We start from the raw sequence: 16610 nt of genomic DNA on the forward strand, positions 1-16610 counted from the left end.
CATGTTTAAGAAATTTTATTGGGTTTGAAAATACATAAACTTAAGGCATATTAAGCTGTACAAAAGATACATTAGCTGTAAATGAGGGAACTGTATCCATACAAAAGCTAAAAAAAATTACAAACTACTAATGCTATTGCAATATGCAGCTGCCAGTGGTACACTTTGATTAAGACTTTACATTCCTATTTAAAAACAAACTCAAGAGCAGTAATTATGTTCTAGTGTCTGTTGCATAAATCTGAAAGCCACATCCCAGAATACAAATTAAAAAATAACTGAAGGAACTGACTTCAAATATCCCACAGGGGCCTTATGTTCAAGAAACATTGAAAAGTTCCTTGCATTTTAAAGTGTGAAGATGTACGAGACTAACATTGGCTGATGCCTACTATATTGTATCGTGACACAAAAATCACCATAGTATTTTACAGAACCTGGGTCAAATCCTGAGCTAATTCTAAAGTCAATTTTGTTTGACATACAGACCAATAATGAAAACATGTTGCCAACACTACCTGTGCGGACTTTATTACTTGGACTAATTTACCTTCAGAACATTAGCTTTGCAAGTACACGAAGTGAAGGTCATTCTGACCTTGATTCCTTAATCCATTACCATTGGGTTACATTTTGGCCTTTGAAATTACATTTACTCACTCAGCTGACTACTCCCCATGGCAAAGAGGCTGCAGATACTAAGAAACAGGAACAACCAGTTACAGAAGCAGAGAAAAGCCAGGAAGCCAGGAAAGAGTGCAATGCCTAAAGAAACACTTTAAAAGAACATGATTGTTCGGTATTTCTAACAGTTTTGCTTAATTAGGAGAATATTGTTTTAGATAAGTATATTAGAAAGCTCACAGAAACAAGCTTCTAAAAAGAAAGAACTGAGATTTGAGGAAAAAAGCAAGAGTTTGTAAAGGTAAGACAAAAGAGGAAAACAGAAGAAAGCAGAACTGTTACCTGCTTGTCAGAAAGCCTTTATAGCTGTCTAATTCAACTTCCAGAATATAGCAAAAGAGAGCTTGAAATTTAAATACTGCCATAATTAAAGTATCTAAAACAAAATACCAAGAGCTAGAAAATTCACATACTATGTTAATGAGGATGACTGAATTTCATGCAAAAAAAAAAAAGCCTAGAATTAAACACAATTCAGCTTTTAACTTTCAGTCTGTGTTTAGAGGGTCTAACTTAAGTTTTGATGGGTATCTGAAGGATCTGTGTTTCACATGAATACTTTGTCTAATTAGAGAATTAAGGAGCAACTTTATTTAGCTATGAGCCACCAGAAACTTTTGAATACATTGCAGATTTTTTGTTGTAGATTTGAATCAGTGATTTATCACTGAACTGTATTCAAAAACCTCAAATACTTCAATACCACAGGGAATACCATCATAAATTAAACTATCCAATACTTTTTTTTTTTTAAGAACACAAAAGTATATAACATAGTAGACAAGCAGATACTACTTCTGCTTTCTACATGGCATCGAACAAGAAAGAAGTACATGCTCAAGAGATGGGGATACATTTTCTTCAGTGTATTTATAGGACTGGAGCTCCCCGTACGCTAACTTTACTGCTACTTTCCTGAGGAAGAAAAAAAAATTAAGTATGGTCTGCCCTACTAGTGTAGCAACAGAATGCAGACTCGTTTTAGATCATTTTCATGTATACAAGACTAGTTACATCTTCAACTGATGAGCTAGATTGACAGAATTCACGTTGCCCTGCTTAGAACTCTCTCTAGTACACATACTCAAGAAGTACAGTAAGTTTTCATCTGGTGCTACAAGCACTCAGAGACAGAACTTTCATTCTTTCATTCTCTTGATGATTTACAAGACTACCGTATAACTACTACTGATCTTTCCAGAGAGGCTTTTGCTAAAAGAAAAATAATAAAAACCTTACACACGTAAGGGGGGTCTCTGAGCATTTGATAGATAACAGAACAGACAGGAGACTGGAAAACATTTACATTTGGTCTTGATGGTAAATTGAAGGCTTGAGGAAGGATGTGCACCATCATGTGTGCATACTAAATACATACTTATACCAGCAAATGCGCAAACTATACTCCGAAAAGGAAAGCATGACTCTTCTCAGTTAGCAATCTTCCAAGTGTAGAAAAGCCACTAGTTATTTTATTTTTGTCAGTATCCTCTGCATTTGTGCTGTCACTTGCAGTCTTATCTGTAAGTTCACTGCAGCTGGTTATTTTTAACAGGCTGACAGTACTCACCTTACTGAATGTCACTAGAAGAGCACATATGATTTATTTATACAGGAAAAAAAATGAAATTAAGTTGTTCCATAGTTGTCTTGTTATAGACATTTGTAATTTTGTATAAATACATCATAAGGAGGAAGTGTAAGCAAACCTTTTTTTTTAATTGCAAATGTTTCTTTTAATCCTTTATTATATTTATATTAATAAAGCAGAGGAGGTTCATGAACATTTCTTAAACTTAAAACCAATTTAGCTGCTAAAAGGATGGTTGCTTCCTGCATTTAGGAGACACCACAACAGCTTCAGAAGCACAAAATTTTCATCTTCACCTTTTTAGTAATTACACGCTTTCAGCCTTCTTTTTATAACTGTCTAGAATTCCAGTCAAGATTGACAGTAGATCTTCAGACATGAATTCTTCATAGTCTCTGTCAATTTTCGCATTCTGTTCATCAAGATATTTCTAGAAAAGTTACAGAAAGTTTATTAGATCTATTGTGGTCTCTATTGTGCTGGTTCTGCTAAAGCATTCTGAGCAGTCATTACATGGGTTAAGTGATTTCAGTTAAACGCTAATACATGGAGCAGATGCAGATTAAACCTGACAAAATGTTACTAGTGAAATATAATGATCAATTCTGATTACTTACACCAAATATTTTGTCAATAAATTTAACTATAGACTCATGACTAACCATAGAAACCTTAGACTCTGTGCAGCATAACTAACTGATACTTTATTGGATGGAGCAAGTTCTAATGTAATGTGTTCAATTGCAGTTGCTGATATCTCTAGAAAGATTTAATTCTGAATACTGAACTGCAGCTTACCTCTATAGATACTACATGAGTAGCAATCACTTCTAAAAGACGATTCAAATTATCGCCTGCTTTCCTGCTCTCTTCTGTTGTTGTTTGCATAACAATTTGATATCTACAAAGTAAAGACATTCAGAAAATCGTGACTGTAATTCTAAAGTTCCTGACATCTACAACAAATTCTTTACCACGGTAGATATGTTGTCATGTTTAGTCATAATTTTCCCTATTAATATTAACTTTAATATTAACTTAAGTCAGGCTAGATTTATTAACATGCAACCTAGGAGAAAAAGGACCACATTGTGCTAACTAGTAAGAAACAAAAGTACCTTAGAGCATCACAGAGCCAGAATAGTCTTTACAGACTGTAAAATATGGTTGTCACATATATTGGTAAACAAACTAATATCTTTACTACAACCGCATGAGTCACAGAGGTTGGAAGGGACCTCTGGAGGTCATCTTGTTCAACCCCCCTGCTCAAGCAGGGCCAAACAGAGCAGGTTGCCCAGGACCACATCCAGGCATCTTTTCAAGATGTCCAAGGACTCCACAACCTCTCTGGGCAGCCTGTGCCAGTGCTCTGCCACCCACACAGCACAGAAGTGCTGCCTGATGTTCAGAGGGAGACTTGTGTTTCAGTTTGTGCCCATTGCCTCTTGTCTTGTCACTGGGCACCAATTGAAAAGAACCTGGCTGCATCATATGGAAGAAGTACATGGAAAACAGGAGTGCTGATACAACAGACAAATATGCTTGCAAAAATAAGTGTCAAGAAGAAATGTATTTCAACTGTGAATTTGTGAAACTAATATATCAAGATGGATATCCACTCAAAGAATTTTACATTAGGACTCAAGAGAATGTCTTTATCTACTCCCCCACATAATCTACACAAACAACTAGAAGTCATGGGCCTTACTGTCGCTGAATATCATGCAGTTCATTTGTGGCTTCACTGAGACCTTCATTGACACCACTTTCAAGTAGTTGTTTATGCTTCTCTAACAATTCCAGCTCATTTGCACATTTTCGCTCCTCTTCTTCTGCCTCCTGTAAATATTAAGAAAGAAAAAAGAAATCACATTTTAGGAAAAATTAGGATTTCTTTCCACTGTATATTATTCATCCTGATACTTGAATTAGGAATTCATGACACATGGAACTTCACACCCAGAACTCAAAAAACAAACAAAATCAATCACAAACCAAAAAACACAACCCAAGAACAACTCCCTCTCACCCCCCACTCAACCCAAATGTTTCGGGTATTTTCTGTATCTTCTGCCATTCAAAGCCAACTTAACCTTCCCCTTATTTTTCTAACAAAATTTCAACGTGTCTGTTGCTGCTGTCTTCCCTTCAGAAATCATTTCAAAAAGATATTATATGTATTTTTTCTCTAAATAGCTTAGAAATAGAACTTACAAACAACTGTTTTTAGGTTTTGACTACAAAAAGACTTTTCCCTTTTGCCTCTGAAAGGAATGTAGGAAATGTTAAGTAATCAAACAAATGCACAAAACCAAACCCAATTCCCCCATCATTAAAACATTTAATTCTGGTAAGTTACTGAAACATAATACTTCAAAAACACTAATACTGAAGTCTTATGGATAGCATATTAAAAGTTACAAGATAAATTACATGACTATGTTCTATTACAACCATCCAGATGTTATTGAGTATTTTATGAGTTTGTCTTAAAAGAAAGGTGCACGTAGCGACACGGATCAGAAGCTAAATTTCAGGAATTTTTGAAAGCTATAAACTAAACCAATTGCTTCCACCCACCTAAGCAGTGTAACTGCTGGGGAGAAGAACAAATACAAAAAAAACAAACAATTTTATATCATTAAATATTTGGCTAAAAGAACATTAAATGTATGTTGTCCTCAATATTTAATGTGGTAACAGGTTTACTACAAACTGTAAGTTTATTTACTATATACAAATCATAAACAAGGTAGATCCTATTAACTCTAAAATGTGTTTAAAGCAAGTTTTGCGACATCTTGAGGAGATGGACATGGCTGCTTTTATTACTGGTTGTAGTAGCTTATGATTTATTTTGGCTCTGCCAAAGTATGACGCCAGGATCTTAGGAGAAAGTGGAAACTAACTCTTAAGATAATACTCGAGTAGTTCTGAGAAGAATAAGAGAACACTGTATCATCTGCAAGATGTGTGGGCATAGGTTCAAAACTAATAGAAAAGCAAAACAAAATCTTACATATAAATACAAGGATTAAGGATAAGGATATCATTAATGATAAATTGCCATCAATATACAGAAAAGTTTTACTTTTAGCTTCTGATGGTAAAGATCATCCAGCTTTTCCGCTTCTTCTTTCAGTGTTTTCACGCTGCTTTTCTTCTCCACTACCATTGCATTCACCTAGAATGAAAATGTGACTAAGAAAATATAAAGTAAAAAGAATTCCTATGTATAACTCCATGCCATCGCAGACAACACATTAGCCCTGAAACACTGTGTTAAACTAGGTCTGGCCAAAATGGAGTTAACTTTCTTGATAGCAAGCTGTATGGTGTTCTGTTTTGGATAAATGGCTAAAGTGGCATCAGTAACACACCAATGTTTTTGATATTGCTCAGCAACACTTGTATAACTTGGCTACTGCCAAGGGTCAAACCCACCCCCCAAGTGCTAATGCAAAGAATTTTAAGTGACATTTGGTATCTATACGATCACACCTTTTGCCACAGAATCCTCATTTCACAGGGAGAGGGGGATGAAAAAATAAACATACTATCTTTGGTGCATACAATGCTAATAAAAGTTATTTGCATTACATGTAAAAATATGTTGGGCTAGAAATGAAGGTTCTTCTAGAAGAGTAGGTTTTGAATATATAGCTGCAAGCTTTCAATGTCAGTTATTTATGATTTAGAAAAATACTAATATACTTTCAATACTTCAGCCTTAAGGTTGATTTCAACAAAACCATACTGACTCTCAGGAAAAAAAAAGGGGGGGCTTTATATGTTCTGAAACAGTGACCCATAATCTTGAATATAAGCAAAGGTTTTTGGAAGTCCCTATACAAAGTTTAGCAAATATTTAATGATCTAATTTTTGTGCTAGTAGCAGGGGGTTTTGTTTGGTTTGTTTGGTGTTTTCAAACAATTGGTGCTTTAAGTTCTTCATGTGGCAGTGCATACGGCAGCATGCTATATGACTAGAAATTCTCCTCCTTCCAATTCATCCTGAATCCAATATTGCTGAAAATCTTCCTACTTACAACATGCCAGTGATAAGCCACACAACAGAATGGAATTGACAACTTACTAAAAACAACTCTTTCCAATTTTTATGATCAAATACGTGTAGCTGCGTTACCTTCAGTGTAGAGAATACATACTACTTCAACCTAATTCTCACAAAAGCTTTTAATAACAAAAAATAAGTAACATAATTAAAGCAGTCTTTTCACAGGTTCCCAAAAAACACAGTTCACACATGCAAGAAGTCAAATGGGACTAACAGACAACATTGTGGTATCTTAGTACTAATTTTCATTAACTAAAATATACCTGTTCCAAAGTATCCTCCAAACTCATTTTCCGTTGAGTAGCTTTCCTAATTTCTTCTTCAGTCTGGTTTATGATCTCCATAAGGGGAGCCTGTAATACACACACAGGAAAACCTAGCTAATGCAATTTGTTAGTTTAAACTAAGTTTTTTCTTTCTCCTTTTTTTTTTTTTTTTTTTTTTTTTAAAAACTTAGGCTGCTGTACCCTCCAATACTAAATTTTCTTCCATATATTCTATGTAGCTATGACAATTCATCCCAGAAGCTTTTCACTGAAATTTCACGGGGAGTTTTAAAACAACAAAATGTTTTCATTTTCAAAAAACAAAAAAATGTTTTCCTAACATTTCGAGATAAACACTAGCATTTCCTTGTGAGTGGTAACAGAGGCATTCTGTGTTGACTCTACTTACCTTAATCTGAGTTCTGTATTTGACTAGGCAATTTGGTCCTGCCTCAGGATTAAAGTGAATCTCAAAGTCATGGCCTTTGGAATTCTCAGCACTTATTGGAATCAATTTCAGCTTTCGAGCCAGTTTATGATACTCTGCCAGCTGTGTTTCGATCTGTTCAGAAGTGAAAAGGGCAAAAATCATAGAAGAAAAACAAGTGAAAAGCTTTGCAAAAAATATTTGTATGGTATTTTAAACAGGTTTCTGGGTTGTTCTGCACAAATAGAATTCCAAGTCATGCCACAGTACAAAAGAGCTGTATGCATTAGCAATCCAGCAGTTTGCTCTCTTTGAAGTAAATGCTGTTTTAGGATCCTTTCTGAGCTTATTCTACAAGATTTCTCAGTGTGTTTGGGTAAGACTGTATGGTTTCACCTATGGTTTTCCCTACTTATCTTCTGTATTTTTCCTGCTTCAACTTTTTGAGGATTAGTTGATAGGAAAGGAGAAACGTGCTTAGAAATAATACAAATTGCTAAAACAATCAGTCATCATGTCGATATGCCTTCTCTCATTGGTTTTGCCAGGAAATGCCAGTCACACATCCTAACAGCATACTTTTAACTTCAGCATATCTATGGACATAGCTTATTAAATGCTCAAAGTTCTGAGTTTCTGCCATTTATATCAAATATCAAGTAATACAAGTATTTTCTCCAGTTTTGCGTGCTTCACAGTTGTGAAATATGAGGAATTTAATACCAAGTGCTTGAGAAAGCACAACCCTGCCAAATGCAAAAGATATTTGAAACAAATGTGGGTTTTATTTTATTTTATTTTTCTATGTAGCGAAGCAGCAGTTTTTAAATCTCGCCACTTACAGGGCCACCTGTCTTCATTTTGGGTAAAAGGGAATAAATCCAGCCCTTAAAGTCCTTCTATTAGAATTTCCACATAAGGTGCCACTCTGTCCCTAAACACACACAGAGGTACTGATTCAAAGCACTAGTTTTGCATTCCTTGTGAAGTCTTAACAGGATCTATTTCAGACTAACGTTACCGAAGCTCTTCAGTTAATATACATCTATGCTGTTCTAAAATCATTTAGCAAAGTTAGCAATAGATCACGTCCCAGGTTTAAGCTCACATCATGAATACTGATAGCTATCTCCCATTATGGCAGGGTTTTTACATACCGCCTCTTTATTTCTAGCATATTTTAGCTCTTCATTCCACAGTTGATGTTCTTCTGCTTCCAGTTCCTTAGTCAGCTTGTTAATGGTTTGCTGTAACTCATTTCTCTCATGATTTATTCTCTCGATATCCGCAACTGAGTACTTTTGGTTATCAAAGATGTGCTGGAGCCGGGCATTCTCCTGCTTCATTGCTTCTACTTCCATTTCTAAGTTCATAAACCATTTGTTTATATTAATGTATAAATATCAGACTATATAGTTAAGCCTTATCTCTCTATATTTTTATGAGTAAGTACTACCTGTATTTCATTTTTCTAGCTTGCAAACAGCTATAAGTCAAAATTTTCTTTAATTAACAATTAATTTCGTAAAGTTTATGCAGAACATTGGCATATACAAAATAAGTATCACACTCTTTCCCAAAGCTGAGAATTACAAACTATTTTTTAAACTTATTTCTAGCTTTACTAATCGTTTATGACCAAAGCCAACTTACCTGCTGCCTCAACTTCCTCATTAACACCTTTCATTTTCTGATCAAGGATGTTTGTATGAGATTCCAGATTAGCCAGATAAGCCTGGTATTTCTGAACATCAGCTTGAAAAGATGATCTCAGCTTTCGTAGTGATACTAAACGATCCTAGTAAAAATAGATGGAAAGAACAAACAGTATAATATTAACCTAAAATAATCATCTTACTTTCCTGCCAAGATGGTAGAACAATTACAATCAATTTCAATAGTATAAATATAAAATTGAAGAACTTATTATTATTATTTAATTTGTGACAGCTGACTCAAGTTAGAGTCTTTAGAATAACAGCAAGAGAGGCTGAAAAGATGGCTTGTACCTTAAATCTTTTATTTCAGCATTTAAAGCTTTGATTTGCATTAGGCACTAAAAATTGCATTAGGCACTAAGAATGTTGCATAAAGAAAGTTTTTACTGCAAGAAATTCACAACTTAGGTATTATAATACACAAAAGGCAGATGAAACAAAAGGGCAAGGAAAGCGGGAATACAACATGTAAATTTTGCACAGCAGACAGGAGTATAGACCTGGTTATTCCAGATTCTAACTGGAATCTTATAAAGCATTGAAAATAGTTTTCCATATTTGTAATGTATCACCAGACTCTTCCTATAGAATAACAACAAAAGGTTCAGTAATTGAAAATTCAAGCCCCCCACATACACAAGGACAGACAGTTTACTGACCGGCTCGCTTTCCCTTTCTTTTTCTAGTCTTGCGATTTCTTCATGAAGTCTTTTGTTTTCTGCTGCTAAACCTTCTATCTGGAATTCATCTATATTAAATAAATCCTCTGTGGGGGGATGGGGAGAAGAGAGTGGGGTTATAAATTAGTCTCACTGAATATCACCACCTATTCAGAATATCTGGGTAATTGTCTTAGCCTCAGCACAGTGAATGTGTGTTATCTGAACAATTATTTTAAAGAGAAAACTAAGAGAAACTATAAAAAAGATTTTACTACAAATAGGCAACAGAACAAACCAAACAGTGTTTAGCTCTTATGTGACACAAATCACTTCTGTGACATCAGTTTCCAAGCTCCCATAAAACCCACATGACAGGACAGTGGTGGTTAGACAAGTTTCCTCTGTTCCAGCTTCACAAGTTAATCTTATTTGTATACACCTTCCTCATCCACGTGCTTCCTTGCATCTTGAGACTCCCTTTACTTCCCTCAGTCTTTGCCAAAAAATGACATGATTAATTTTTCCTACTAATATCTGGTAACGTATGATACATGAATCACATATGGGAATCTTTGCAACAGTTCAGAACTCCTGTTGTTTTCAGAGCTTTTAGAAGAAGCTGAACTTCCTTTCTCATCAGATGTGCAGCCTATGGCTTTTTTATTTAAACAAAAACTTAGATAGAAACAAGAATATTTGCACAGATGGAATTTGCATCTGAGGAACAGCATATGGCTTTTCTATTACAAAGCCATTGAAAACAACAGGGTTACACATGTACATCTGACAGCAGAACACATCCTGTGTATCTTCACTGGTAACAATGCATGAAAAGAAAACCAAGGCGGTGCAACTGAGGTACTTGGGAATTCCACATTCCCTTACATCAGATCATTTTTACTTGGAAACTAAGCAAAACTCATGTTAGGAGAAAAACTAATAACAAAATCAAATACTTTATTAAAACACGAAAACTTACTTAATTTTGACTGCACTTCTGCATCCAATTCTTCAAACGTATCTCCCCCTTTCATGAAGTGCTCATAACACTTCACAACATAGTCCATGAAAAGCTGAGAAAAATGTAAAAAGTTTTCATGAAGATTCAAAGGGTTGTAAAATAGCTAGGTAGTCTAAATCTACTCGACTAATGGAATTAAACAGCTGATGATAAAAATATCTTCCAATGGTTGACTGCACTTCTTTCTGTAGGAAAGTACTTTTTTTTTTTTTTCCTTTTATCATAAAATCATAAGATTATATCTAGGTATTTGGAATTTGCATTGTTAGCAAAGTTCTTGAAACACTTCACACATTTCTCTGGGATACCTAACAAGAGTAGTAGGTACAATAGTAAGTAATTCGTTATCTTGGAGTATGATTCTCTGAAGCTAGATAATAGAAACTGCAGTTCTGTTTAACACACCTTGTAGGTAAATACGAGCATTATACTTCAGATGTGCAGATGTTAGAGAATTACTACTAGAATTACAGGAAGGTTACCCAACAATAATTTGCTGGAGACTTTCTCTCAGAAGCAACTATACCAGTACTGTAAATTTTGTTTTAATAAAGGTTTTATGTGCAAATGTATGAGTGCATAAACACATTCAGTTTAAAAGCATTTTTACTTGTTGACTGTCAGGTTTGTAACCTTGATCCAAAATCCCAAATTCTGATTTCCAACCTCCCTCCCCCCCCCCCCTTTCCATTTTCTTAATTAAATCTTCTGGCACATCATAACACCCCCTTCCAAAACTTCAGCTTCAGTTGACACAGAGTTAAAACTGAATAGTACCAGTAAAATGTGATAAAAACAGGAAGTAAGCAAGCTGCTGGATTTTGAAGTGCCCGAGTTACATCGCCACCCTATTTTCTAGCTAAACATTACCACCAATTTTTAAATGGTAAACTGAACAGATATCAACACGAGCCACATTTCCAATTAAGTCGCTATCTTTACACCGTACCGCTGTTATCCACAGAAGACTCAAGTGCTAAAGAGAGATATACCTGGGACCCAACTCAGACAACAAACAGCATAATGACTCCCTTTCTCCAGGAGAACAGATTCATAGCAACTCAGAGAATAAGACATTTCAGTTTAATACCCACTCTTGACTGGCCAGGATGCCTGCTCAGGAAGCAAGTTGAACAGGCTTTTTATATAATGCTATTATACTTCCTAGAGAGCTCCGAATATAAAACAGAACAGAATATACAAATACAGTTCAGTTCAGATTATTCTATCATACTTGAATTGTTGTATTACAGCATATGGCAAAATTCAGTTGAACAATTCTGCTAATCATTTACATTTTCATAGTACCTTGTTATGTACAATTCCATCATCTGTCTCTCCTCCCCAGTTCTGTCCATCATCAAATGACGATGAATTTTCCCTCATGGCAGAATACAACTGAGAGGCACACGTTTAGATACAAAGAACAATTATGAATATCTCCATTAGTTGTCATATTAGGTTTATATTCATAAAAGTCACAGTAACATCGGCTTAGGATTTCAGCAAGCATTGTGTAAGTGTGCTGCCAATCACATCAGAGTAATATGCCCTGTGTTTTGTTAACTGAAAGCACCAGTGAAAAGGCATTAACTGGACTATCAACACTGCCAAATTGCCTTGGTAAGCTAAATGTATCTTTTCAGCATATAATGGATGGGATTTTCAGGTGTATGCGATTTAGCGGTGTTGGAATTCTGTAACAGATTCCAGACTTGGTTCAGACCTGAGCTAGAAGCAACAGTGAATTGCCACTTAAGAGATAAGCATGCAAAAAAACATACTCTGTACAAACAATCACATGACACTGGAATAATTGCTATTGAAAATTCCATCCTTAGACTTCAAATTTAACAGAAGATGGCAGCTATCATATGAAGTTCAGCAAAAAAGATGCTTGATTATACTTATAAACTTATCACATTTATATATACATAAATATATAAAAATGTAATAAGCCATTTTTCCTCAGACAAATTTATCCGGTGTACAAAGTCACAAAAACAAAATTTAAAATCATAATATAATATTAAAAACTCAGTTTCTAAGTTACTAAAAGTAAGGACTGGATGGCAAATAAGAATACCTATGTTTTTTCTTCACATATATAAAAAAAAATTTTTTAGAACACTTAAGACGTCAGTATGGAAACCAACATTCCAGCCTGAAAAGTGGAAATATTTTGCTTAAGAACTCAGATGCTACCTTGACACAGTCGATTAACCAAACCAAAGCTGTCACGATCTGAGGCCACGTGTGTGGAGCTCCCACTGTGTACATGGAGCTCTTTGACAAAGCAAAAGGGTACCTATAAGGGAAAAACCCAACATTTTAAATAGCTGTGGAAAACAAGTAACTAAAACCAGCATGTTTCTACATTTAGATCAAGCCACACAAGGAAGAACAAACTCAACTGTACTTTATACTGTACACCAAGAGGAGACAAGCAGCAGTCTTACACCACAGCATGTTATTCCATTATCATGGGTTTCTCATTCTGTAATTGAATGATTTTTTTTTCATAGGCAGAGACTAGGAACAATCAAGGCTTCATGCAAAAAAGCATGCACTATTAGCTCCTTAGTCCTTTCCTATTCAGTTTACTATGTTGCCTTGGGTCTTGGTAGCAAGTGCCCTTAAACCAGATTGTCTTTCTCCTTCTGAAAGAACTACGGGAGGAGGGAAGCTCACTGCAGTACTAGGGAACAAGTACTAGGGAAGAAGAGTGGGTGCCCTGTGAGCATAAGGTGATTCATGATGAGACAAAAGACCTCAAAGGGAAGACAACAAACACAGAAGAGGGAATAACAGTTTGGTGGATGCTTAGTCCGCTGGATGTTCAAGCCTGGAGTTCCTAGCACATGAGAACAGCAACTGAGATGCAGGAGTCCTATTCTTCTAAGGCAAGATCCTTACCTCCTGGATCAAATGCACTTTGAAAACAGAAGAGCACCTGACAATGAGCTTACGGCCACGCAATAACAGAAAAGAATTTCAGAACAGCTTAATATCAAAGTATTAATATTACCCATAAATATGGGACACACAAAGGCTATACTACTAACAACAGACATGCTCTCAAAGTCTTCTACAAATCAATGAACAGAAGTGCAGATGTTATTCCATCTTTAAACTGACAGTTGCACCAAGTTATCCTAAGAACATAGGACAAGAAGCCACTGAAATAATGACAGTTCCAAATAAGTACTCATGAACCACTCAGCTTGAGGACTTTTTAAAAATGAATTATTTACATTAACTTTCTAGCTCTCAAAAGACTTCTTAAACTGAGTTCTCAAAATAACTTTTTATCGGGGATTACACTGTTGGTGCAGCAGAATAAGGCCTCTTGAGAGTATTTCCTTTTCCATGTTTCAGCTAGGGCAGCAATTTCATGTTACAGATTAAAACAAAACTTTATTAAAATACTGAGAAGTAAGCAAAACAGACATGTATATGCCTACGGAACCCTGGCACACCATCAGAACACAAGCACACCATGGACTCAAGTCTACAGAAGCAGAAAGCAGCTGACTTTTCTGAGACTGAAAATTAAATATTAACTATGGGCAGTGGATTTTCCTTCTTGGAAAGTGTTGGTGCATTCATGATACCAAACACTTACTGTATCAAATCAGATTAGAAATAAAATACCCAGCTACTCCGTGGTGTTTTAACCTCGGCAACATTTTTATTAATTCTGCCTCCTGCTTGAAATGCACAATGATATAAATTAAAGGAAAAAAAATGATTCTTAACTAAATGAACAGGAACCAACAATCTGAAATTGTTTTTAGTGCTTGGATTCGATCAGAACACGTTTGAACAGTCTGTTATAAACTACCAGATTAAGACAAAACCTGCAGTTTTCATTCAAGAAAGTAGTCTTTCAAAATCCAATACAAATACAGATAATGAATTACATTTTACTTTACAAAGCAAGCTTCCCAAGCTTCCAAGAGTCTATAGTTTTGGAATTTCAAATAGAAAATGTACGATCTTGGAACCAGTGAGTAATCTTAGAGGTAAACAAAAAACGAAGCAAAATAATCACAACATTGTAGTTTCAGAGTTGAATCTGACTGAAGCAGCCTATCCATTCTTGCCAGCTTTAGTTCAGAATCCTTGGGTTTAACTTCTAGCTCCACCACATCGGTTTAGCACAACAGACTAACAATAAGAATCTTACCCCAGCTCTTTAAAAACTCTAGGAATTTCCTCTTCAAATTTTGAGTCAGGCAGTTCATAGGAAGGGCAGAGAAATCCATAGATAAAAGTGAAGATTTTTAAGAAGTCCTTTACGGATGGAGACTGTAGGGATTTCATGGAGACATTATGGGCGTAACCATTATCAACAAGAAACTGAGAAAAAGATATATAAAGTAACATATTAGTCAAAAGTAAAATCTAAAGTCAAAACCATTAAAAATAAATATTTTTTAGTTTTTTTTTTTATGCCTTATAACAAATTTTAAAAGTAATTTAAAAAGTTACCTCACAAAGCTGTTTGATACATTGTTGGATGAATGCCTTGTCATGAAGGGGCCTGGGATCCTTGATCTTTTCTGTACCAAACACGCCATACTGACTGTTGCGTGAACCTCCAGCCCCACTAGCTCTAAGAACAAAAAAATATTTACGCTTCTTGAGGCAATAAACAGAAACAGAGTTCTTGGGTAAGTCCTTACAATATATATTTTTTTAATGTTTCTTTTACATTTGTTGTGCAAAGGAATACTTGAAGGTTTCTATTTAACTAAGAAGATGACAAAACATCAACGTGGAAGCCACAATGCCCACATACAGAGGGATTACTACTTCCTAGATGAATATTTTCTTCAGTTTATTAAACAGAAGTTTTTTTACAAAGCAGAAAAATAAACCAAAGGTGAAGAAACAAACAACATAAGTGGTTGAAAATAAAAACTAAAATATTCAAGGAATATTTAAAAGGTTCCCTGCAACAGTGGGATCCAATGAAAGGAGATACCTGTAGACATCAAAACACAGAAAGCCATGAACTAAGATGAAAGACAATAGGATTTTGGAAGGTTTGTCTCTCAGAATGAAGAAGAAACTAAGACAGAATACTGTTGATATGATTCTTATTCTGCATGATTGGTACCTCATTTAATCCTGGCTTAGCATTATCTTTCTGCAAAAGACATTGTCTGTTTTCCTGAACTGAAGAGACAAAATAAAGCTAGGTAGTCAGAATGCTACTGTAGGAAAGACTGATCAAAATCTGCTAATAAAAACATGTCCCAAAGCTGCTTTGAGGTGGATTGTTCTTCCTTAAACAGGCTGTCTTGAGAAGCTCTAAAGTTCTGGATCGCATACTCATCCCCTTGAAATCCCAAGAGGAAGAATTGATTTCAAATCAGTTCGTCGTCTACAGTATTGTTATTTAGTGACCAGAGTGCAGGAAGGTCTGTTGGCCTCAGATCCATTATTGCCTATAATGAATATCTGACAAGGAAGAAAAATTGCAAGATGCTGTGGGATTGTTATTGTTTTAATTTACAGCACAAAGAACTAAAGCTGTCAATACCTCTTCCCAAAAAAGCTGACTTTTCTTTCCGAAGTTCCAGACATCGGTTTGCTCATGCTCAGCTTCCCAAACGTTCCTCTGTCCTTCCTGAGGGATAAGGAGAAGGATCAAAGTGACTATTTCTACCATTTCATCTTTTGCTCACATAAAACCATAAGTACATTCATTTAAGTCTAAGGACACTCAGTATAGCAGTGTCTTAGAAACGTCAACTGATTTTAATGCATTATTTGTCCATTATTAAAGCTACTTTTGCAATAAGTTTTATAAGTATAGATTTTATACATACCATATACCCAGCTACCTTCTAACAAATAAACAAGGAAAAGCATTACAACATGAAATGTGCCACAGGCATACAAGTAGATTAAAGTTTTAGATCTCAAGTTATATGCTGACCATCCTGCATATGCACATATATGCCACCAGCTCTGACGCCTATAGATCTTTAAAACAAAGAAAGCAAAACACCAACCAAATAAAAAAAAATCCAAGAAAAGTGTTTTTCAGAACTATAGAGTTTTAAACTCATATTCACTCCAGCAGTAGGAGACATATGTTTGGAATTAAGCAAGAGAGTTTTTTTTTGCACAACCGGAGTACTTCTGC

General features: G+C 35.3%; 1 protein-coding gene across 2 annotated transcripts in view; it reads right to left on the reverse strand.

The window, feature by feature from the left end:
* NDC80 (NDC80 kinetochore complex component) overlaps positions 1-16610 on the reverse strand; it is a 17927-nt gene continuing 1317 nt past the window's right edge. For both annotated transcript variants that reach the window (XM_035564000.2, XM_035564001.1), the window contains exons 3-17: positions 16002-16088; positions 14945-15068; positions 14640-14812; positions 12656-12758; positions 11759-11848; positions 10409-10502; positions 9427-9533; positions 8703-8847; positions 8207-8412; positions 7032-7184; positions 6620-6709; positions 5370-5462; positions 3987-4117; positions 3074-3176; positions 1-2705 (exon numbers count right to left, since the gene is read on the reverse strand). In XM_035564000.2, coding sequence (XP_035419893.1) covers positions 2583-2705; positions 3074-3176; positions 3987-4117; positions 5370-5462; positions 6620-6709; positions 7032-7184; positions 8207-8412; positions 8703-8847; positions 9427-9533; positions 10409-10502; positions 11759-11848; positions 12656-12758; positions 14640-14812; positions 14945-15068; positions 16002-16088 — 1822 coding nt within the window. In that variant the 3' untranslated portion in view covers positions 1-2582. The remainder of the gene's footprint in view (positions 2706-3073; positions 3177-3986; positions 4118-5369; positions 5463-6619; positions 6710-7031; positions 7185-8206; positions 8413-8702; positions 8848-9426; positions 9534-10408; positions 10503-11758; positions 11849-12655; positions 12759-14639; positions 14813-14944; positions 15069-16001; positions 16089-16610) is intronic.

The sequence above is a fragment of the Cygnus atratus genome, chromosome 2 (genome assembly GCF_013377495.2).
Source record: "Cygnus atratus isolate AKBS03 ecotype Queensland, Australia chromosome 2, CAtr_DNAZoo_HiC_assembly, whole genome shotgun sequence".
NCBI classification, from domain to species: Eukaryota; Metazoa; Chordata; class Aves; order Anseriformes; family Anatidae; genus Cygnus; species Cygnus atratus.